General features: G+C 29.9%; 1 protein-coding gene and 1 long non-coding RNA gene across 4 annotated transcripts; one reads left to right on the forward strand and one right to left on the reverse strand.

The window, feature by feature from the left end:
* The first annotated feature begins 520 nt into the window (after nucleotides 1–520).
* LOC143174733 (uncharacterized) lies at nucleotides 521–1,937 on the forward strand. The gene is made up of 2 exons (XR_012999000.1): nucleotides 521–639; nucleotides 718–1,937. It is a non-coding gene; the product is annotated as an uncharacterized LOC143174733 (long non-coding RNA).
* Nucleotides 1,454–25,874, reverse strand: LOC116424250 (sodium-dependent neutral amino acid transporter B(0)AT3). 3 transcript variants are annotated; one of them, XM_031970391.2, is made up of 14 exons: nucleotides 25,723–25,874; nucleotides 18,854–19,124; nucleotides 17,969–18,164; nucleotides 17,285–17,400; nucleotides 17,083–17,190; nucleotides 16,277–16,360; nucleotides 16,042–16,203; nucleotides 15,476–15,586; nucleotides 13,316–13,517; nucleotides 13,033–13,235; nucleotides 11,940–12,141; nucleotides 11,706–11,865; nucleotides 10,957–11,220; nucleotides 1,454–10,345 (listed from the first exon to the last, which is right to left on the reverse strand). In XM_031970391.2, exons 2-14 carry the CDS (start codon nucleotides 19,037–19,039, stop codon nucleotides 10,150–10,152), a joined length of 2,190 nt encoding a protein of 729 aa, XP_031826251.1. In that variant the 5' UTR covers nucleotides 19,040–19,124; nucleotides 25,723–25,874; the 3' UTR covers nucleotides 1,454–10,149. The 3 variants fall into 3 exon arrangements, with proteins under 3 accessions (XP_031826251.1, XP_031826248.1, XP_031826249.1); XM_031970388.2 differs by lacking the exon at nucleotides 25,723–25,874 and adding an exon at nucleotides 21,286–21,358 and having other exon boundaries at nucleotides 1,456–10,345; XM_031970389.2 differs by lacking the exon at nucleotides 25,723–25,874 and adding an exon at nucleotides 21,286–21,351 and having other exon boundaries at nucleotides 1,456–10,345; nucleotides 18,854–19,121.
* Between the last annotated feature and the right edge of the window lie 558 nt (nucleotides 25,875–26,432).

Consider the following 26,432-nt stretch of genomic DNA (forward strand, 5'->3'; position numbering starts at 1 on the left):
TTACGTGATCCATTTACCATCCACCGGTCACTTACAACGTTATCATCAAAGTGAAAGTAAATACAGCCACCAACGAGATATAGGATAGACTGGACACGCAATCTAAATTTTTGTCTGTGACGAGATATTACGAAACTCCTTTAGCATTCTCGTATCACTTACAACGTTACCAACAGAGTATGAATAAATACAAATAAACAGAAATAAAACAACTAAATAAATACAAATTTTATTTTTTTTGTCTCAATATTACATTTTCGTATATACTCGTAATTTCTTATAGACATTTAGTAGAGTATTAAATGTAGTTCACAATTTCAAAATACAATACAGTACAATATGGATACTGAAAAGTACATAATTTACTTGCATAATATAATCTGTGAAGTTTTTATTATTTTTCAAACAATTAATTTTTATATCTGAAAAATTCAGAACTATTCCATAGAAATTTTGAAAATTATTTTCCACCAAATTTTTAATCACTAACTGTAAAGTACATACTTCGTACCGTGAATAAATACAATCTAACTATTCTCCTTGCTTCGAGCTTGAACAATTTTCTACATACTTTAATTATACGCTGAAATAGTGAACATACTAAAAAGTACACAAGTTAAATAGCTCTCCACAAAAAACGTAAATAGTGTCTACCTGCTGATGATTGCATATTTCACATTTAAATTATAAAATTAGCCTGCCATGATCCTTTTACAGAAAATATTGTAATACGGATAATGGTACATAATTGCCCAGGTCTCATCACGTGGAGGTTGCTGCAAGTGGAGACCCAGGGAGGTGGTTGTATTTATCAACCTTTCCCCCCTGAACCAATGGATTAATATTACCGCAATCGAAACTAATTCCTTAGTGGATGTTTCCTTTCTTGAGTTTAAATCTAAGTGAAGAAAAAAGGAACATTGGAAGAATTATAAGAAAGAATTACAAGAAAGAATGACAAGAAAGAAATATAAGAAAGAATTACAAGAAAGAATGACAAGAAAGAAATATAAGAAAGAATTACAAGAAAGAATGACAAGAAAGAAATATAAGAAAGAATTACAAGAAAGAATGACAAGAAAGAAATATAAGAAAGAATTACAAGAAAGAATGACAAGAAAGAAATATAAGAAAGAATTACAAGAAAGAATGACAAGAAAGAATTATATCAAAGAATTATAAGAAATAAGTTATCGTATGTTTGAGTCGTGAAATCATGAGTACGGGAGTTCATTTTGTGTTAACAATTTATCTATTAAAACTGTTGTTAAAACTGATTAAGCTTTAGTTAAATATATCTCATAATATTATCTTGCTGTTATGTGACAATTAACTGAACGATGAAAGAACTAAATGGTTAATCAAAATGCAATTACAGGTCCATATTCACGCACGGTATTTATTTTAACATTCAACTGACAACAATATATATATGTACAGTTTTACGTATACGTAATATAAGTGTATATATACTCATTACATATATGTATATGTATATGTATATATATAATATATATTTATATTTATCTTTATATATTATATATATATATATATAATTAATTATAACATTAGCTACCTTCCGCATCTGTGTACCTTATTTATTTTATTGCATAAGCTACATCGAGGTCTGGCTATCTGATACGATGTATCGTGAATAAAACTTTAATAACACGAATCATCTCTGAAAACTAATTTTGTAGCCCACACTCTCGTTCCACTCCCGGATACACAGCCTTCTTAGTTCACTCTTTAATTGCATTTTTAATATGGATGGACACACAACTTCGTACACACATACCGAAACCGGTTGGATCAACAACAAAATAACGAAGAAACGTAACAATGTTTACTCAATCGATGAAAAATCTCAATCGATGGAAATTTCACTATAAAACTCGGTATTACCGTTTTTTTTTCGTTTTATTATTAATTAAGCGTGCAATTACCTAATCCAGACCCTAAATAGTATTGATAGATATTATTGACATCGTTCATTCGCCATATTGATGTTCACACCACTTAATGTTATTCGTTTAAGCCTCGAGCGGTTGCAAACGGATTACGAATTTCAACAAATTCAAGTAAGAGGCGTAAGAGAATATACTGTTATAGAACATTCTCTATTTGTAACGGAAAAATATTTGTAAAAGTATAAGCTTCTTCATCGTTATCTTGTTCGTCTAAACAATATATATCCCCTTTTTTCTAACGATTATATAATAATTGGGTAGAATTCTGTTAACTGTTCTACAGTGCACGCTCAAACAGGAAGAATATATGCATGAAGAGAAAGCTCATCAATTTATTTCCCTTTGTGTTTCGTAATCTGTCTGTATTCGAAACATTTATGACAAATTTTGTCGTGATTATTTGAATTTATTGTTGAACCTTCCTTCTATCGTCAAATACAATTCGTTTTGCTGCACTTAAATTTGCTTACATTACTTAAGTAACTTAGTGCCATTAAATGTTACATACGAATTTCTTTAATGATGAGCAATTTAATGGAATAAAAAGTAATTAAAATTGAACATTTTTAAAATAGTATTTCCTATAATTTAGTTTTAAATGTAAGAAATGAAATTTGTATGTAGCGTACCATTTAAAATTTAGATTCTATAAGACGTACCGTGAAATGTGTGTAAATAAAATACAATATAGATAATAAAGTTGAGCAATATAGAGAAGACGAAATCAATTGACTCGGTTTCTGTGAACCGAGAATTATATACATTGTTAATTTACAGTTTTGAGCGGACATCGGATTGATTTTGACCCTTAATATTGAAGTTATGTTATTATGTTACTTAGTGATTAACATACTTATAATATTTGTAACAATATAATTGTTTTTATATTGATATTTTAAATATTAATATTGCCAATATTGGTACATTAGTTAACATATTATTCTGAAGAAAATGTTTATAATTTAAGACTGCCCCTGCAAGTATTATATTATAAATTCTCAGACCCATAATAATTATCGATTTAAAATTTTTTATTTTAGAATTATTGAGATCATAAACAAGCTTATGTCAAAAGTTATGAAATAATTCAATTTATTAATTGATATAGTACAATAAAAGTTATATGAATGAACAAAAAAATTAATTATTGTCTTTTTTACAGAAAATTACGAACCAACAATTTTTAGTATTGTAGAAACAAAACAGGAGATTTCAGATTATAAAATATTAGTAATTAAATATTTAAGGTTTTTGAATGTTTACTAAATATAAAATAATACAGTATTTAGTGAAAAAAAAAACTAGTAAAATTTAAGTTATAAAACACTTTCTTATTTTGGAAACGAAACAGATGATAATTAAACACGTTAAAAATTATTTTTAATTGATTAATGGTTAAGTAAAAGTTAATCGTTTAGTTTTTTTCATTCCAAATTTTGTGGATGGCGAAAGATACTTATCTTTATATTAATATTGCGTTTATATTAACAACACTTTTTCATTTCAATCTTTTTTCTTTTAATGAATACATTTTACGGATTCATTTAAATTTGTAAATGTGTATCAGAATCTGTTAATATTTGTTTCTCATATTTATTTTATGTCATGGAGGAAAGAAACACCTTTACGGGGCAAAATTAACCCGCCGTTCGCTCGATACACAATTTTTTAAGCGTATTCTATTATTTATAAGATAAACCATTCGAAAAATCATTAAGATACATGAGTAACAATTAAATCTCACTCGCTGTTAGGATCAATATAACTCGAGAAATATGCTTAATTTATAATAATTTTTTATGTTATAGATTGCAACTTTTATACATTTGTACTGTAGCATACACTGTTTTTCAAAACGGTGTATTGTAACAAATTCATTTAAAGTTAATACAATTTTTCATTTATATGCCACCTAACTGAACATTTAATACAAAAAAATAATTGTAGTTTTAATCTATTTCTTGTGAATTAATGAATAATAATTTTCATTTGCATAAACATCTACTATTTATTTGTGTTTGTACTTTTATTGAAATTAATATTGATTTTCTTTTAAATTTCAGTTCAAACCTTAACCAGAGTAACAAAGGTAAATGTTTTGTAATATTTTAATTAAAAGAACGAATTAGAAAAATTTGTCTTTATACAATAAGAGTACGATGAATATTAAGTATTAAATATTTAAAGACTCACACAAACATTGGAATGCGTAAAATAAGTGAATCAAAATTGCAAAGCAGCTGTAATTATTAAACCAATTACATAATTGTTACGTACTTATTACGAAAAACATTAATACTGGAAACTTTAACCCACTATGTCTCGAAAGTGGGAAGATACAACTTATATTATTTTGTCTTTCAATCACGAATATAAGTGTTTTTATCAAGATTACGACTACCAGTGAAGAAGTGATTCGACATATAAAAATGTATCAAAGAGGTGAAATAAAATTTGAATGCACGTAGATTTTCAAAAAAACCTTTCTTCAACATTTTGAGATTTCGCCAGGCTTGGAAGCTTTCCAATACATTTATTCAATGAGTATATACTTTAATAATTATTGTTTTTCATAATAGACATTTGTAGCTTTATAATTTAAAATATTAATAATTTTAAATATTAATTTATATTAGGACATTATGAAATATTATTGTCATTATTAATAAACAATATTAGTATAAACAGAAGGGTAAAGAATAATCAATAAAGCACAAAAAGTTGAGGCAAATTGTACCAAAGTACCATATCAGATCAACTTTAAAATTAAGTTTTCACGAACAAGAAGGTATACACGAAAAACGTAATTTTACCTTTTGAATGTGTTTTAGATGAAGAATCAACTCCTCCCTACAGACTAACAATATTCCAATAATTTCTGAATGACACTAGTACAATTATACAACATGTAGCTTATGAAACTTCAACGCAGTGCTTATTGTAACATAGCCGCTCGAGGCCCGAGTTGAATATATTATAGATACGAGAAACGAAATTTTATTCCAGTTTATTGTCTGATATTCCATAATGTTCCGTATCAAACGCAACCGCGCCACGAAACGTTCCATCGTAAAAGAAAAAATTTGTACTATCCATTTTAGGGAGATACTTCGTTCCTCGTTCTGCGTGGCAAACCCTCGTCCGCAATTTATTGTCATTTTACAGGTTAAAAGACACTTCAACAATTATTTACAGCTGATCTATGTCATACGAATAAACGTAACATGCGAATATATGTAAATCACTAACCGATTAGGAGCAACAGAATTATTGTCGAATATAATCGTTTAATCGAGTGAAAGGATCTTAACGATTACTATCATTAACGACATATCATTAACGATATAATATATATAATATGTATATATAATGTAGTTATTATCGTTTCGTATTAAATCACTCTTATGTTATTACAGTTTAGCACCTTCTTGATAAACAAAGAACGATCCATATGAGTGTATGTAGTTTAAAAACGAGAAATAGGTATAGCTATAGTTAATTGAAAACGGGGATAAATTCTCTCGTTCACATTGATGGCCAATTTACCTATTCCTGGTGTTACGAAATACTTTGTTTTCGGTTCGTAATATAACAGATTCGTGATCAACAATTTGTTAGAAAGGGGTAAGACCATACCCAAAAGCGCACATACAAAATAGAGAGATCCGAAGTACAAATAGACGTGATTTGAGCGCATCTCACTATTCCTCTAGTCTTCGCTGCTAGACAATCCTTTTCATCGAAGGAATAGATCCGCCCGCTAATCGTACTCAATCCTTATTGTCAATTTAGATATTCGAATAGACAAACACGTCTTCTAGACCGATTTATAATGTAAATCTTCTTTTCGAAAAATGTTCTACATTAGGTGCATGATATAAATGTCTTGTTGAAAAGAATTATTTAATACGGACACTTATGCACAGTATTTTTCAACCAGAGGTCAAAAGAGTAATCAGTTGATAAATTTTATTAAACGACAGAGTAATTATTCTTCATATAGATCGGTGAATTAGTAATTTTAACGATATTTATTTTTTACTTTTTTTTAATTAATAATGAAAATTAATTTGAATTCATTTAAATTAATAATGTGAATGAACAATTATTAATAATTATAGCAGTATGAGCTTTAAATTGAACATTATAAATTGTAAGAAACTTTTACCATACACTCTGGAGTATTACTAAACAATAATAAAGTTATTTTTATGAAACAATATAAAAATAGTATAAAATAAAAGAATTCTTATAAAATAATATACTTCAATCAGATATAAATTTCGAGAAAGCAAGTAAAAGTTATTATTTACTAGATCTAACATTGAGATACAAAGAAGAATCGAAAATGATTAACGATTAACATGCCAACCTATATTTGTCAAAACCTTCTTTTTAAGGTAAATCGATATTCTGTTTTCAACACTATTGACCAATCAAGTTTCCCTGAATAGTTAGCAAGTATTCTGTACCATTAAAGTATAGAAGTATCAAAAGAAAACATGCTATTCCTTCGATTCGGCGCGCCAACTTCACGATTTTATAGGCCTCTGTGAATGTGCAAGAAGTGCAGTGTAAACATTGACCGTATTGCCGAATTTCCGAATAGATTCATTTTAATCGATTAAATTGTGTTATTGTCGCACAATGTATCCTCAACCTCGAGTCTTATGAAATTTGTTATTGTCCTTATATATTAGAGTGCTCCTTGACGAGCCCACGCTAAAATTGCAAATAAATTTACGCGTCTGATATATCTTTTTTTTGATATGCGTTCATTTCCCTCATTTTCCCATTTTAACACTTAGGCAACCGGCTGAGAAGAAACCATATAATTACAACCTTCTTCATTCATTTTAATTGAATTCGTTCAACAGATTTCATTCAAGATTGTATTTCATAAAAGTAAGGAAGGTACTTGACACATTCGCGACCGCTGACGCGAATTCGCCTTTTTACAAATATTTTGTTGATGGAACAATTTTGATGTTTCTTGTACGTGGTTAACAAACAAGTGTTTACTTCCAAACAAATAATATCTATTTGCAAACTATTATAATGTGTATAAAGGACATTTCTTTCTTCCTTTTTATTTAGTTTTGGTTTTGCGAATAGTTGAGAACTCTTCTTTCATTTCTTATAAAAAAACGTCGAAACTTTTGCATCAATCCAATAGAATAACTTTCAAAATATTTGATTCTTTTGCTCTTCTCTATTTGCGGCTTCTTTAACGGAAAGTACTTCATTTCAAACAACAGATCGTTACAAGATTAATATTTCAAAAGGAATTTTCGAATTTTTATCCCTGTTTCAACGTCAGATATTTGCGGCGAATAGTTTAAGATTTTCTTCATTTTCACCAGCAATGAGTATTAGAAAAGCGAAAAATTTGGCTTCGCCGGTCGCGAATGTGTTAACACTAACAGTACCAAGGACCGGTCAAATGACTGGATTTAAAATTCCGTATTTTCTTTCGTTTATTTAACTTTATATGATTTCCTGTATTGTCTAATTAATCTGTTCCTCAACTTTTGTCTTTCCTTTTGTTTTTGTTTCCATTAAAAAAAAATATATCTGACTTGTTTATTTTTATTTTGTAGCCAGTTATTTGACTGATTATGGTAGTAAAACTACCGCTATGGTTAGTATTAATAAATTGCAAATTTCTCCAGTTGAAAGCTGACTAAATACCAAACAAGAAATAAATTCGGTTGGCTAAGTGTTAATCGTCCCTGTTGTACTATCGATGATCTTACTACCAATCTTGCTGATCAATTCTCTCTATACGATAAATATTCTTCTTATTGTCGGCTTAGAAAATACCCGATTCTCATTCGACAAGTGAGATATGTCACAATTCTGATAAATTAATTGATCGACTATTAAACTCATCATTGAAGTGATAGGGCTCAGTGAGAACACGCATCGCCCGTTAAAATCTACCTCACTCCGTCCGAAAAAGTTATACGATATGATCCGATAGAAGGCTGTCGATACCCTTTTTTTAAGCCTAGATAACTGACATTCTACAAAATAATTTAACGACCTTTGTCAATTTTGCGAATTCGAATTTGGGAGCACACTTTTAATCGGTTAACTGCGTTTGACGAGCATACGCGTCATCTCGAAACTTGAAATGATACTAATTCTTTCAACGATGAATTACTTATTTTTCAAAACAAGAGATTTTTGATACTATAATTCCACAGTTAACAGGTTAACATATGCTAAGACTGCAAACGGTACTTTGAATGTTTTTCTATTTTTCAATTAAAAACCAATAATACATATCTTAACACTAAACGTATCGGGACTTTAACTACTGATCACGTTTTTGCGAAACAATGCACAAAATAACTTTTGAATAATAACAAAAAGATTATATATCTTGATTTGTTTTTAACGAGAACAGAAAATTATAGATGCATTTTGTTATTTGAAAGTATCATTTTATAAGTGATTCGACCGAGCGTGGTACGTTTAGCGTCAAATTGTATTATCCACTTTGTTTAAAATAAGTAGAAGAAATATAAAGATATGTATGTCTTCGTTTGTAGTCTATGAGTCGAATGTTTAATTACAGAGTAATACTGTTTTAAATTCAGTTGTCTAGGGTTAACTATTTACTAGAAATTTTTGTACGTGATTCCGTATGGAACTTGAAGAAAAATGTTAATTTACCGAGAACCAATCAGGAGTAAAGCTGCCAGACACCTTATAAAACCGGAAACGAGTAAATGATTCGGGAACGTTCTGTTCACGCCCATTGGACGGTTCCTACTCTATCCTTACATTTCACGTAACTTGCGATCGCTAAGAGTAAACGTGTCTCGTTTCTAACTTTAACTTTATGCTAGTTCAATTTCCTTTCTCAATGATTCGTTATCTGTTTTAAGTTGACCTTTACGAATATGTATTGCAAATGCTAAGATGGTATATTACGCACTAAATAATTCGTGTACGTATGATACACCTCGTAATGAGCAGTTTGGAAACATATTTTAAAATGTATCGTAAGTTTATGTCATTTAACGCGGATCTGTTGCTGACACTTCACACGTTTACTTTCGTCGCTTGTTACATTTTTAGTTTCATTACGTTTTAATACGATTATATCATATCTTATGATATTATGATGCTTCGTATTCAGTTTCTATTATTCTAATTCTTGTTTTGTTTATAATGCAATTTTTGTTTTCCTTGTAATGCAATGTTTCTTTTCTTCATAATGTAATTTTTCTTTTCTTTATAATGCAATTTTTCTTTTCTTTATTATGTAATTTTTTAAACGCAATGTAACGTACGATCAAAGAAAGAATTATATAATTATACACGGTACTGAGATGTATTATACGCAAACACATCTTCATGCGTTAAGAAACTGCAAGTTCAATCCGAAACGCGAACTTTGTATTGTCATCTACATCGAACTCACCAGTTTCTCGTTCGTTCGCGTTTACTTCTTTCATCCTTCGTCATGCTATTGGAAATTACCTATATACTGCACATTTTTTATCACGATATATCATCTGGATTATTATTGACATGTGTGCGTGTTACGAAATGGTTCAGAAACTTCAAAAAACAGCGGAGAAACATGCTTAAAATGAAACTCGATCTTGTATAGTTTCTCTTTTCGTTGGTTCTTTCGAATTCGAATTGTCGTCTGTATTCTTTATAAAACAGAAAATCGGTTAAAAAAATTCGGCGAATGTAATACACGTACAGGCCAGATCACCCATATGTTTCTTCATTGGAGTAATTGACACGATATACCTTTGTACCTTTCTATGGGGTAAGTCGGGGAGAGATGACTCTGTTTTAAAAGAGGAACTAATACATCATGAATATTATTGATACCTGACAAAAAGTGAAATATATTTATAAAAATAAATATATCTATTTAAATAGAATAGTTAAATAAGTATCTGTACAAGATTCAGTATATCACTAAAAAAAAATTGAAACTATTTGACAATTTTAATGAGGTCGGGCCATCTCACCCGGAATTAGCCTAGAATTAAAATGAATGCTGATAAATTACGATTTGCGGCTATAATGCGGAGTAAGACAGGGTGCGTTGAAGATCAATGCGAAAAATGGATCGAAGAAACGCTGTTTCCTGGTTTATGAACCATTTAAACACATACTATTCCAACGTGAACGACGATAACCATTCCTAGGTGAGATCTTCGTCGTCATCGCTGGGACCACCGGTCGGGCAACAGAGTCCCTCGGATCCATCGCTTCTAATGCAGAACAACAATGTTTCAGCAGGCGTAACTTCGTGAGGCACGATTCCATGAAATTCTTTCAAATCAGCCGCTGGGAACCAGGCTTTCTCATTATCTTCGATTATAAGTATTCCAAAGAGTCTAAATTGGATAACAAATGACATGAATAGATGTTCAGCTTTTATCAGGATCTTTTTAATCCATTTGCTACCAGCACTTATTTTAACAGCAGCTTTCAAGGTCATAATATTTTATTAATACTAGGTTTACGGGCATTTATTGTGCAGTTTATTTTGTTGTTCGTAGAAAAATTATTGTCCATCCATTTGGACCTTGTAAATTAGAGATTCAAAAATAAACAATTAGGATACATATTCGTAATATGTAGTATCAACGTAAACATTTATCAAATAATGTTTATAAAATTCAATGTGCGTCAGATTGACGCGTTTCGTAAACGTAGTGTTAAACAAAACGTATCGTCTTCACAAAATACAAATGATATTTAAGAAAACAAATTTTGATTTCCTACATACATGTTATCATCTTTTTCTACGTTGATAGCAAACGTGTTAATAGTTTGTTTTATTTTGACAAGTAACTAATACCAATTGTTTTGAAAAAAAAACAGTAATATGATCATTTATAATGAAAAATAGTAGTATGATCATTTTTAATGAAAAATCTGAAAATTTTCTTTTTTACGTTATTCCTTTAACTGAAGATAATTATGTTTGAATATGAAGCTATACCTGCAAATGGCGACTGTAGGAATCCAAAGAACAGATGCAAGAATGAGAATACCGATGAGAATCAACGCCCACATTGGCCACTCGTGTCTCTCCGTGATACCTTTGCTGGCGATCCAAGCTGGATATCCGCTTCCATCGACAATTATTTCCACGATGGAAGCGATTAAAATGCTTAACATTGCCAACGGGCTGAGATATTTCCAACAGATCAGCCAGTAGAGACCTGGACGGTTACCGGTCATCAATTCGATATCATCGGCGAATCTGAGGAACAAATAACAAACAAAAATCTATTATCAAATGCATGTTACACAATATTATAGTATTCTGTAGAATATAATGTAGCTTTTATCGAACGTTGTTATTTGCAATTGTTATTCGGTAATAGTAGTGTTTGTTGTAATTTTTAGTTGCAAGCGCGTATAATTTTTATATTTTATATTTTATATTTTATATTTTATATTTTATATTTTATATTTTATATTTTATATTTTATATTTTATATTTTATATTTTATATTTTATATTTTATATTTTATATTTTATATTTTATATTTTATATTTTATATTTTATATTTTATATTTTATATTTTATATTTTATATTTTATATTTTATATTTTATATTTTATATTTTATATTTTATATTTTATATTTTATATTTTATATTTTATATTTTATATTTTATATTTTATATTTTATATTTTATATCTCAATCATATATGTACAATATAAAACTTATTTATGCTTACCTTTTTAAACCATACACGTATGACACAGCGACACATTCGAAGAAGGCAATGATCAGCAAAGGAAAATTTCCGCTAAAGTTGTCGAATAATACGAACACGTAGCTACCAGCACCGTGCGCGAAGCCCATTGATATTATGCAACACACCAGACAAATGCCACCTAACACAAAAGTACTAAATATAAACCCTACATTTAATTTCGTTGTATGTTAACCAGAATGTAATAATACTAACCAGTGAGGATTTCTTTACGCAAATTCGGAAATAGCTTCATGTCCACGATACTTGTGACAACACCCTCCAGAGTACCGAATTGGGAATCAATACCCAAAGTGAACAACATCAGGAAGAATAACACGGACCAGAATTGCGCTCCAGGGAACTGATTGATCGCCTCCGTGAAAATAATGAACGCCAAGCCGGTACCAGATGCCGACTGTAATTGTACATAAAATATGAAATGTTCATCTATGAGAAAAAACGAGAGAAAGAGAGATTGAGATGGCGAGGAAAATAAAAAGAATGATAAGATGATAAGGACAAGAAAGTGTGGGAAGAACTGGGTCAGAAGGTTAAACAGCAGAAATTCAAATTTTCAAGAAAATTGATTCAAAATGAAAAATGAAAAGGAAAATTAAATGAAAAGAACAGAGTATTGGAAACAGAAAGGAGGAAGAAAGAAAGAAAAATGCAGACAATGGAAGATGGGTTGAGGAAAATGTTTGAAAGGGTGAGTAGTGGGACAAGGTGAAGCGACCAGAAAAGGAAAAGAGTGCAATGATATACATGGTCGAGTGATAACTTTGATCACGCGGAATACTTCTATTATTTTTTGAGACAAGAAAAACTTTATGCATAAGGGTTCAATAATATCGAAAGTCTCAATACTCTAGATAGTGATATGTTTCTTGAAGGACGAAAACTCTTCAGAAAAAAGGTGTTCAATATCAGAAATGATCTTAACAATAAATATTTTCGCTTGAATATTAAAATGAATACGTGAAGAAACCAAAAATACTCTGTTGTTACAATTTTGATAAACGCAAGGTATTTCTAGTGTTAACCATTAAGAATAGAATTGACAATGACAGTCATCTATGGACTCGACTGAATAAAATTATAATCCATTAAAAATAAAAATGGATCTCAATCTCCATGACAATATTTATAAAACGAGTTCACGTAGTTTCTCATTACATCACAATCTATTGTACTGAAAAGACGTGGCGTTTATTTACTATCTCAGTTATATAAAAACTGATTTATTATTCAATTACAAAACCAACATAAACAAAAATGAAACACGTATATCAAACGATAAACTTACATTATCCAACTCTTTTTCAAGATCACACTCAGGTAGCTCGGGCATGATTAAATTGTCCAAAGTGCCATTTCCCGTTGTAATGTTTAAAAGTGTGCCGGCGATTGGTAATTCGTCTGGTATTTTATTCATCTGCCCAAATACGTTGAGGATAGTGGCATTCCTTTCCTTTAAGCATTGCTCGTAGACCATAGTCGCCTTAAATCCTACAACCACCGTATAAAAGCGTTAGTACGCCTCAATGCATGAACAACGCCTGAAATTTGAATAGTGTAGAGGTAATTACCGATGATAGAAAACACAACGATCCCTGCAAACATCGAAGTGAAACAGTTCGTCAAACTGACCATAATAGCATCCCGGTAGCAGTTATTGTTCACAGGATTGTAAGACGAAAACGCTATCAAACCACCAAACGCCAAGCCAAGCGAAAAAAATATCTGCGTGCCCGCTTCCAACCAAACTACTGGATCTGCTATTTTCCACCACTGAGAAAATTATATTATTATTTGAAAAAGTAGCCTACGCTAATTTTGAAAGTATATTGTACCTATTTAATGAGGACACTATCTATCAGCATCCAACATGACTACGGAATTACACGTTTATAATAATTTAGATAAAGTTTATTTTTAAATCTTCAAATGAAATAAATAACTCTAACAAATTCATTAACACGTTCGCTGCCATTGTCTACTGTGGCGATAAACTTGAAACTAATGATATTATATGAATTGAAGTGTATATATTTCACAAAATGACCAATTCCTAATTTCTTTTCTTTTGCAATTATTGGAAAGGTAACAGATGATTGCCTGAGAAATTATTAAAGAAGTTGATTTAGCACTGCGCAAATTGAATTTTAGATCAATAGAAATCTTAATAGCAACACTCTTAGAGTTTTTATAGAAAAATTTCAGAAAGTTTATTTGACTGTTCGGTAGTTTTAATGTTAACAGTGAAGAGCCACATATATCTTGAATATTATTCATTGTGTTATGATTTTGAATAAAAATTTGTGACACTGGTAGAAAATATGTTAATGAAATACGAATATAATATTCAATATAGTGAAGAATAACTGACTAATATTTTCTAAATGTTTTGTTGTAATTTGTACTGAACACGTATAATATAACAATGTTAATATGAAAATATAGATTTAGAGGTACACTCGAAGGGAAAATATTGGAAATAATGGTGTTCAAGTAATTAACGATGCTTAAAAAGTGAAATATCATATTTAAAAGTCATATTTTGCAAATAATTCCCGTAAAAAGAACACTCATTTACTTTTACAAGGAAATATATTAGAGCAAAATTATATGAATTTTAAAATAATAATTTATTAATAACATTAATAACGCTAAAGTAGATACTCAATTATTGAAAGTTAATAAAACAAAAATGTTCTTAAATAATATTTTCAAAACAGGAATCATAAATAGATTTTGTATAAAAATAATTCAGTATATATACATAAGTAATGATAATACTAGAAACTGATGTGGATATTGTAATTATTTATAATTATTATAAAACCTCTAAAAAAACTAAATTCGTTAATTCTATTATAGAAATAAAAAAACGAAATATTTATAAAATTTTAACTCTGTGGTACAAATGTTATATGCAAACAAAAGTTTTACAATCACTTAAACGTTTTAATCACTAATTTGTGGATTGAAAAAGCTAAAGCGACAGCTTCCTACACTTCTTATAATTAAACCAGAATTTGACATATTGGAATTATAAACATTTTTTTAAATTATTTAGTAACTTCATTTTATAATAATGCGAAAACAATGTTATACAAGTGATTAAATTTCCTTTTAAATAATTAGCAACACGGAATCTCAAACTGTCTACGCGATGACAAAGCAATTGTGCCATTTACACGTGATACAAATAAATTTTAAAACAGATAGAAATATAAAAATGAAATGAATAATTAATACGTTGCCTTTATGCAGAGATCTACTATATTAAATTGAGCTTTGGAAAGAAGAAAAATAGTCAGGACCATTCCATAGGCAATATATCCATCAAAGTCATATGATAAATTGAAAATATAAATGTTAATACAATACTTAATGCAAGCTAAAAATTTTTAATTTTGAACCGTGATCATCACAATAGTAAATTAACTAATTACGAATCCAGATTATTATATGCTATTAGGAATAAGTGTTCCTTGTTGTGTATTATAATTTGAATAAAACTGATTTATTATTTGAATACAAAACTAACATATTAATGAATTATGAATCCAGATTATTATATTCTATTAAGAATATATGTTTCTTACTGTGTACTATGATTTAAACAAAATTGATTTATTTCTCAAATATAAAACCAATAAATTCAACTTAATCTGCATCATCATCTCATTAAGATAATAGTATGCTACTAATTGAAATACATTGTAACGAATATTGTACATTACCTTTGGAGTAAAAAGATGGCGTAGGCCATCGGACATACCCGTCAAAGTGACACCGCGAAAGAAGAAAATAATTAGAACGATGTATGGAAATGTGGCAGTCACGTACACGACCTATAAAAGATATTTAAATTAATAAAGTTGTTTTAACACATTCACTCGACAACGACGCTTATATTTTAAAAACGAGAATTCTCATTTCTCAATCTGAATGTGTTAAGATACTAAATAAAATGTTATATTATATTATATTGTATTATATTATATACTAATTACTAAAACAATTATCGCAATTTTAATGTACATATGTTGAAATATTTTTATATCATTAAAATACTCCGTTTTATAGGAACTCCTTGCCTCATAACAACGTGTAACAATTTTTCTCTTTTTCCAATGAATTATTAACGACGAAGTAGTCATATTGATCACAGTTGAGAAAAAAACCATAGGGCAAGAGGTTAACAAAAATTGTTTGATGCGAATGTGTTAAAACTCGACGCTTCAGCTTCCACGAGTTCTTGCATTATAAAATCGTATATTCGACGTTGAATACTTTAAAAGAATACCTTCCCTGAAGACGCGATTCCCTTGATCATACACATATAAACGAGAATCCAAGCGATCACCAACGCCAGAGCAATTTTCCAATTGAATAGCTCCGGTGTATTGATATCCTTTGATATCATCAGAGTCGTTCGATACCAGAAGTATTGTGTGGGACTACTGACCTGAGGTACAATCATCGGTTGCAACGTAATTGTTTTAATTAATCGGAAAACGAATTAGTCTGACCAAACTCACCACACACTCAGGTTCCGGAGCGTACGAGCCATTTTGGAAGTATACGTTGGGACATTCTGCCCACGGTAACTGTGATTGAAAACTCTGCCACCGAGAACATTTCATTATTAGAGCTATTAGTGGTTAAACTTTCGATGAAAATTGCAAACTCCCGTAATATCGCAGCGAACGTTAATTCAGCGGTCAACAGATTTACTACCAGCGTTGCCTTTAACCCTTCGCGGTCGAATGCCGTCGTAATGGCGACTTTAAGTTTCGATACTTAAAATCGGAAACTCCAAATGAATAATTTAATTATTCAACTAACAAGAAATTAACATGTGGTTTTTTTCTTTAATATTTAAGACTTCGATGCATTATTCAGATTTCTATGAAAAACAATGTTAGAAGTGTAAAACATTCTCGTTCGCAAAGAGTTAACAGTAGATTTACTGTATCGAAATCAAAACGAACTAACTGGCTTTAATTTTCTTATTTTGTAATTACTGATCTCATAAGAGCGTTAAATATTCGAAATTTTTTAAAGAATTAATAGCCTCACTTAAATAATGTAATGAATATCAGCAGAAATTTGGAAAACGATATGCTTTTATTATTTCTGTAAGAAGTATGTATCAGTCATAGTAAATACTCGGTAGTTTTAGTGTTAATTATCTAATATTTTAGTAGAAAATATTTAAGAAACATTTAAGAATCAAGGAAAAGACTGAAAGAGTTTTAGTTTAGAATTTAGGAATTTAGTACAGTTCAGTGTTTTGAAGGTATAATATTATTTACAATTGATAAGAAATAATTTGATGACTTACTTGAACAAAGTAGAAGAGGCACCAAGCGATAATAGTGTTATAATACAGAGCTACGTTAAAGGAAACTACGGCACTGCTTACTCCTATACCGCCCATATATGGAGAAACCTTTTATAAAAATAATATGTAGGTTGTGAATGGATATTCAAAGAAATTTCGATTGTAAATTGTCATGTTATTCCATGTATCATGTAACAATCACCTGATTCCACACACCAATAGCACCTTTCCGTAATCTTTGGCCAATTGCCAATTCCAGATAAAATATAGGAATACCCTCGATAGCCAGCATCACGAAGTATGGGATTAAAAATGCACCTGTTTTTAAAACCATGATAATAGATAAATAAAACAATATTTACATTAATATGCAATTATGTAATAATTAATGTGTTTCATTCTTCAAAATTCTATATTTTCAGAATATTTTCATCACGAATAACGTCGAAATAGGCTACAGTTATTTATGCAATTTCCCATTTTTAACAATAAAATTTCAAGAATAAATGCGAAATAAAAATACTTTCTTTTTATTGATGATTTTATTAATACATTAAATGCCACGAAAATATTATTCTCTTGTGGAAAAAATAAGTAGGAACAATTATTAATTATTTGACATCACAATCCTTGCATTACACTATTATCCTTTTATTCATGCTATTAAATATTTTTATTCAGTATCGGTCATCTTTCATATTATAATTGTTTTTAAGCAACTCAGAAGTATTGGTCATCGATGACCGACATGGTGTTTAAGTGTTAAACTCCAAAGATCTTGATTCATTTATGAAACTTTTTTGGATGCGCAAAATTTGCAGTTTCGTTGAAGGACAAATGTTTTTTTTTATAGAGAGAATAAAGGGCTAGTTTCTTTGTAACATACCTCCACCATTCTTTTGAGCGAGATATGGAAATCTCCATACATTCCCGAGACCCACTGCATACCCAACAGTTGCTAATAAAAATGTGAGTTTACTATCCCAATTTTCCCGCTCATCCTCACCAGCTTCCGGTCGAAAAGTTGTTTTCCCATCGTTATTAACCAGTTTACTTCCCCCACCCCCGTTTCCTAATTTGTTCTGGAATATTAGCAAATATTCGTAACTGTATACCATGTATAGCAACAAATTTTCATATCAATAATTAATGTTACATCTTTAATGTATAACATATAAAGAGTATCATTAAAAAGAGCAATGCTTCTAATATTATTACAAAATGTAATTATTTTTAGAAATTATTAAAATATTAAACACTTTTTTAATTAGTAGCATTAATAGTAGTATAAAGAATATATAAAGAAATTATTCAATTTTACAATTTGCATGTGCACGACGAATAATCGAATTCAATATTGAAAGTAAAACTATTGAAAATGAAAAGAACAACGTTTTTTTTCCAAACAAGTTTTAATCCAATAATAAGACACCGAAGGATGTAAAAATGAAACATGTTTCAGGTAATTTTTGTTTTTAATTATTTTTTTCAACTTCGCAATGTATTCAGTCACTTGATTGGAAATCAACATAATTGTTTACTTTAAAGTAGTTTTTTCTCTTCCTTTCATTGCATTCTATGCGTAATATAAGTATATAGATATATATGAAGATAAATAAGAAGACAAACCAACGAATAAAAATCTATCTATCTATAAATTTTCATGCAAGATATTGAAAAATGAATTTATGATTTATTTGTATTTTATATTGATTTATACAAACTTTTGAAAAGAAACTCGTATAAAAATGGATATTCAAAACATATTTACCTTTGTGTTAGGACTGGAGTCTTCAAAGGCTGCGTTCGTGGCACCGTAATTGGCAGTAGTGACATTTTTCCTACTCTCCACCACTAATCTCCCCCGCATCTCCTTCATTTCAAGTTTGTCAACGCTTTTTTGGGGCTTTAAATCGCGCGAGCTTTGCCGGCGGACGAGGTGGGCCGTGTTCGCCATTCTTTCTTACTGTAGTAGGACCACTGGTTTCTTTCTTTGCAAGAATCAAACGGAAGTGCCACACGCGCCTATGAACTCCATCCTGCTGAAAATAAAAATTTTAAATAATTATTTATTTATCTTTAGAGTAATCACAGAAGAAAGCAGGACTTCAACAAAGATAAGTTAGTCAATAAAATGTACGAGATCAGTAGCTTCTTAAAGCTAAAATAAACAAAATTTCCATATATTTTCTTCGGAAATAATAAAAATTAAATTCTTTAAACGGGTATAACCAGTAACCAGTTTAATCCATTACTGTATAACAACGTGTCAGACTGGCGGTGAAAGTTGTAAACATTTAACAAACATAAATACCACTCAATTCTTTTGAACTCGCTTTAAACATTATTCTTCTGTTACTAATAATTATAGTTTACAGCAAAGATAGATAGTTTTTCTCTTTTTTAAATGAAGTAGTAATGTGAAAGTAGTTCTATCAATCATAGTTGAGAAATAAAGGGTAGGACAAGGGGTTAATGTAACTGTATAAAAACTAATTTAAAGTTGCTACATTAAATAAACTGCATACAATAAAGTTATAAACTTAAATGAATTAATTAAAGTATTGTGTTGAAATATTCCTGTCAATAATATCAATATAATACTGCTAATAATAATACACGAATATAATATGCTAATATTAATTTGCTACGTGAAAGTTTTTCATAATCTTATAAAATTCTGAGAATCAAGTTAAATTCGAATTGATCTCCGACAAAAATTTTGATTATATTTATGATTCGAATTCATACTTTATAATACTATCGTCGAACATTTAAGATCAGTAGTATAACTTGAGTTCATTATAGGATATTTTTATCAAAAATCACACGAAACATTCACCGATCGTGTTTTACTGCGTGTAACACCTAATCGCAAAAAACCACGCTCGCTATTACAGTGACATAAACCTGGTCGTAACTTTTAGATTAAATCTATAGTGAGCACCGAACACGAGGGAAACAAATGTTTCCATAGAAAACACTTTTTCGAAATATATTTCTACAGATAGAATGACTAGTTTTCACAAATCCTTCCAAACAGATTGCGAGCACTGTTTCTCACATAATCTTAATCTTTTCATATGCTCTCTCATTGAAGTCATCAGAATTTGCATAGGAAAAGGTTGCGGAGACATATAGTTATATGTCAGAAGCCTTATTGTCAATTTAACTGAATAAATGCACTATTTATTGTACAATTCCACTTTACAAAATCATTCATCCACTTCTAAAATAAATGTATCGCTAAAACATTCAATGTTTAAATCAACATAATTTCAATAAATATAAAGGAACTTCATATGTAATCACGTAACAATGAGTTTTAAAAAGAAGAATATTCGAAGATAATAGGGGGACTCAAAGTAAACAATAGAAAATAAAACAATGGGTCGATAACTGATCTCTCGCTTAAGCCCTCTTTGTCATCTAAGAAAAGCACTTGGCAGAAACGTCATTACAATTGTAAGCAAAGAAACCGCCACTAGATAGGAAGAGACACGAAAAGAGGGAGAAATGTTTGATTTTCAGCTTTCCTACGTCCCTGACCTCGTATGCGAAGTACCTCGAGAGCAAATCAAGAATCATATAATATTCCGCGAACATAATTCACCGAAATCGTGTACTTTTTCGAAGCATTGTCCACTAGCCACTGATCATTACCCCAATTTTCTGCGTTTCAGCACAATCTCCAAAGAAGAACCGAATTCTTCAAAAACAGAAAGAAATGGCACACGTTAACAGAAAAAAAGTCAATCTTCACGATCAACATCCCCAGAACAATGGGATTCCAAGATGTAATTGTATCGAGCAAATAGTTCCATTAGCCCACAGGATATCGGCTAACGTATTGGGCGGTAATTCTACACAAGTAACATGTACTATAACTACTTTTCCCATTGACGTCACGGGAGCACCGATCGAATAACGTTTTTCATTCATTTCGATTCGGTTTTATACAAAAAGAAATCTTAAATGATATTTTGGTAACATAACGAATGGCATTTCTCTCGGTGTATCCGTGGGATTGAACGTGATTACGTGGATGGTCGAAGGGATAATTCAAGTGATAGGAGGAATGTTCGTGGACCGGTGTTAAGGATCACGATGCAAAGCGATTTACGCGAACCGACAGCGTAATCGAAGAAAAGAAAACGATATTTTTTCTTTGTCACGATGTATTGTTTCAAGTTCGTCACTGACCTGCTGGGGTGAAAGAAAGAAAAGCGCGAGGGACTCCTTATGGTACGAGGAGCAGTTAGCTACTGTGGCACCCTCTACTGCGATGGTAACTTTTGAAATCACGATATCCAACGGAATCAATAGCAAGCGCCGGCGCCCCAATGCCTTCGTGTCCTACAGACCGGAATATGCGTGCACCCCGTTCGCCGAGAAATTGGTCCATGATCGACAAACTGTGTGTCGGGACACGGAACGCATTCGCAAAAACTGTGAATATTTATGATGCTGCTATAACGTATTGGGACGATTAACCCCTTTGTTCTATGTTTTCTTTTACAACCTTATTTGGTGAAGGTATATTATCCATTTTAAACTATAGTTGACAAATCTGGATTTGTTTACTTACTTTTTAACACTAAAAGTATCGAGCAATTAAATTGACTTTTCGAAATTCCTCTATAGAAACTCCAAGAACGCATCTATTGAGACTTTAATTAACTTACAAATTTTTTTTCTAATAAATTATTAATATAATTTGCAATATATCTTTATTATTTATATTTTATAAAAGTTGATTATTGTAATAATTGTACAACGTATCTTGTTTTACCGAGATTCAAATTATAAGTGGAAAAATATCGATTGTATTTTTAATTGTATTAATTGTTTACGCAAGATAAATGAACTGGCCATCTCCCCGGTAATTAACATAATCTTCTGCGGTATATAGCTGAATGGCGAGAGAATAATTATAAAAAGTATATAATAGAGTTATGTTATCAATGCTTAACTATGGATTTTAGAATGACATGAAAGCAAGTGACCGGCTTTTTTCTTGAAAATTATAAATAACGTAGGGGTATTTTACCAGCATTCTTTTGTAAAAATTGTATGTGAAGTAAGACTACATTACCATTATTTAAAAAAAAAAATTAGAAATGATCTAGGACTACGTTGCCGGCCTCAAATGTGTTAATAACAGAATTACGTTTCTGTAGATGAAGACAGATCGTAACAGCAATATGATCTATGAGCAGAAGACGATACGAGTATTCATTTAGTACACTGGTTGTTAATAAGATCGATCTTTAGGTTGATAGATGTCAATATACATAACTGTATTGTCTTACGATATTTGGTACTGATACCTTTGTTATGTGGACTGAAGCAGACGAGCTAAGAAAATTAATTTGACGCAAGTTGTAAATTATATAAACATTCCTTTACTTTTATTATAATTTACAATATTCAATAATGTTGATTTTGATATTTAAATTTGGTATAATTACTACCTCTGACATAGTCCATAATATTTGTATTCATTATTACAATATAACTTTACCTGGAAATAACACGAACTATTTCAAAATTATTGTTCGTATATATTTCTGTTAACAAAAATCGAATTGTTTGGTAAAATATAACTTCATAGTAATATTATCTTAATTTAAAATGAAAGAGAAGACACGATGATTGTTAAATAATATATACAACGTAATAGTTACATGGTTTAGAAATCTAGGATTTTATTTTTACGTATAATTGCAAGAGGTACATTGTGGAAGGTTAAGTAGAAGCATTTGACCTTTACGAAAACTGAATCGATACGAACTTATATATATTCTTCCAGTCTATATATACTTGAACATGTCTAAATACGGTGTAACATAAAAAAATTAGGACGGGTCATCAGCCTATTTTTCTGTATAAACGCCTGCCGTGTTACGTAAAGGAATTAATCTTCGGTAAGTGGTTGTTTCCCCTCATTAACAGCTATTCGCGTTACGCATAAATGAGGTGAAGGAGGTAAACCCGCGGTGACAATAATGCAATGATCGTTAATATCGTTTCACGCTAACGCCTATTTCAATTAACAACATGCTTTTATGTTGACGAATAGTGAAAGAATGTTTAAATTCCTAGAGCAGATTAACACTAGAATGACCAGATAGGTCAAACTGACACATTGCTGAATTCTTCTTTAATACAAAGGTTGTTTGTTATTTTTGTGATACTTTATGTTTTTAAGTTTAGATAGTGCTGACACAACACAATAAAAAATGAAGTAATGTTCAAGGAGAATATTTTGGAAAACAATGTAATTAGTTTAAACTTATTTTGCACTAATTTATCGGAGTAAGATAAATTACAGAACACGTACATATAGTACAACACTAAGAACACGTATTTATCGGAAAAATAACAGCCGCTTTTTTGACCAAAGACTTTGACTTTGACTAAAGAAACTAATTTACTAGTACGTAACCTGAATTAAGTGTCAATCGAGATCTGAATAGATGCACTCTTAGAGTTTCCATAGACAAATTTGAGAAAGTCAACTTGACTGCTCAGTAGTTCTAGTGTTAAAGTACTTTACAAACTAATAAACAGTTTACGTGTAGATTTCTGTAAATTCTATTGAAATGAAAGTACGAGCAATTTATTTTCCTCCTTAGAACGTATTTTTCATCGTTCGTTTTATAAGCCAGAGTGACTTGTAAAGGCTTAATTAAATATCTTTGTTCAATGATGTTTCATCGGACAAAATGTTATTTATTGGTTTACAATTTTGGTGCAACGATATTTATTCATTGCCGTCAGTTCCAAACGGGGAAGTATATTCACTGTTTCAGTAGAGAAACACGCCTTCGGTCGGGCAAGTAGTATAACACGCTGTTAGGTCAGACTACACACTACATTTAAGCGGTTTACGCATAATATTAATTTTTAAATAAATATTTACTTACTGATTATTAATTATTATTAATTATTGAATGATCTCTTTTTTGAATAAATCGACGTCTATCATTTCATAATAAAATATAAAATTTCTGTATTCGTTTTAAAACTGTCGTATCATTAAATCGATAACATTAAAAAATTTCATAGCCAGATAGAGGGGAGAATGAAAGTGCATTAAAATCTAAATATAGGCAGTAGACTATTCGACAATATAAAACGGTAGAACATTTTATACCAAATTTCAATCCTCGACGTTAACTAGCGGAATAGCAATAGAGAAAATTGAATGATCCATTTATAGCACCAAAAGATTTAAAAATACAAAAAAAAAATGAATTTTTTATTGAATTATAAAATTACTCATTTATATTGCTATATTAAAATATCGACGTCATACATAGTTATTTTAAGACTTCATCAAGAAATTTGTACGTTGTAATACTATTTAAGTTTTGGAACTAGAATTTGAAACAAAAGAAATACATATTAGATTTTTGCACAATCTTTTTAAGTAATTGAATAAGTAAAATAATCTAATTTCCCGTGTTACTAATTTCTTGGACTTCGTAATAGATAGACACCTCGTAAAGAATATTTTGTTCTGATAAACTTGAAAATAATTCATCACAAATTTTCATCTCCTTATCGAGCTATACTCTTTTTGGAATATGGGAAGGACGAATTAAAAATACAACTGACAAAAACATATTTTATTTCATAAATTTCTGCAAAAGATATAGTATCTTATAGACGTTTATTTTATAAAAAAGTTTTATTCAGTTCAATTTGTTTAATGAACAGTCTCTTTTACCAGGAACTGCGTGAAACCTAATATTTCTAAAATATATAATTTAAATTAGTGATAAAAATGGTAATTAACTAGAATTTTAATCAAGGATAAGTACTTACGATCGATCCGTTCTCTCTTATATCTGTCCTCAACGAAGGACTTTATTAAATTCTTTATTATCTCATCATTTTTATAGTTATACTGATTAATATTTGCGTAAATCTGAAGACATCTACATTTTTGGCTAGTTAAGTAAAACCATTTAAAATGTTACTAATTTTAATTACAGTATGTATGCAATTTTAATTCTAAAAATATATTAATATTTAAATTATAATATGTAATATAATTATTAGTAAAGGATACAAGTCCTCATAATATTTTAATCCAACCACCGCCCACTCTAAAAGTAAATTTAATCTCGGTCTATAAGGGGTTCCACTAACTAACTCTTTTATTGTGTCATCGCTCAATGAAACTTTGCTACGGGCGTCTTCCAATTTCTTAAAACGACTCTTCAAACTCTAAAATAATATTTTAATTTAAAAATTCAAAGAAATCAATAAATATAATTTTAATATCACTTTTCTAATAACTTAGTTAAATAAAGAAAAATGCAATCGAATTTTTAAAAAATTACTTGGTTCACATTCTTAAAACGCGTCGAAATATCTAAAAGCAGTGTAATTTCATTGTCGATTCCCATGAGAATTTTATAAATCAATTTTTCGTGTATTTCTTCCATTTTGCAGAGATCTGCATTTACGGTCTCTTCACTGTAACACAATGACATCTGGCGGTAAATTTATGATCAACATTTCACATCATTACGAAACTGTTCGTCGAGTTTCCATTCTAGGCATTTTAATCACACAGCATCTCAGAAGACGAATTTAATGGAAAAGTGGAAAGTACTTAGACGTTACCTGATAACGAGATGAAGTTGTTCTAATTGATTTCTCAAAGCCTGTAGAGGTCGTTTGGCTTCTTCCGATAATTCCTTCCATTTGCAATCTACTTTCTCCAACTGTGAAAAATAATTAATCAAACATTTGTGTAGTTCCGTTGCCATGACTTTCCGAGGTTAATTCATGATACCACATGTTCTTATTTATAGACACTAGAGTGCGCTACTTGTCGTAAACATCATTTTACGGAACATGTGAGACCATATGTTGAAGTGTATGATTTTTATGAGAATTTATAATCTTCAAGTAATTAATGTGAATATTATTATTAAAATATTCTGTTTTTCAATATTTTAATATTTATAAAATTATGAATGTGTTGTATACAATTCGTTAAATATTTTAATATGTTGTCAAATAAAAAACGTTTTTTTACATTTATTCCGAATATTAAATTTAAAATATTCCACTTATATAAAAACAAGGTGCGCAGGAATTAAAGCGAATAAAATTATAATTGAGTAATTAATTTTTTTGCTTTAATTAAATGGGCGTTTCACGCATATTTCAAGGATTTATTTTGAATGTATTTGAGTGAGGGTTTATGAAAGCATAAGTACATTTTGTAAATGTTAATAGAAGTTGAATTATTCCCAACATATCATTTTTAAGTGCTTTTACATTTAATTAATATTCTGTCACTTGATTTTTATATTTATATTAAGAAT

The sequence above is a fragment of the Nomia melanderi genome, chromosome 7, assembly GCF_051020985.1.
Source record: "Nomia melanderi isolate GNS246 chromosome 7, iyNomMela1, whole genome shotgun sequence".
NCBI lineage: Eukaryota > Metazoa > Arthropoda > Insecta > Hymenoptera > Halictidae > Nomia > Nomia melanderi.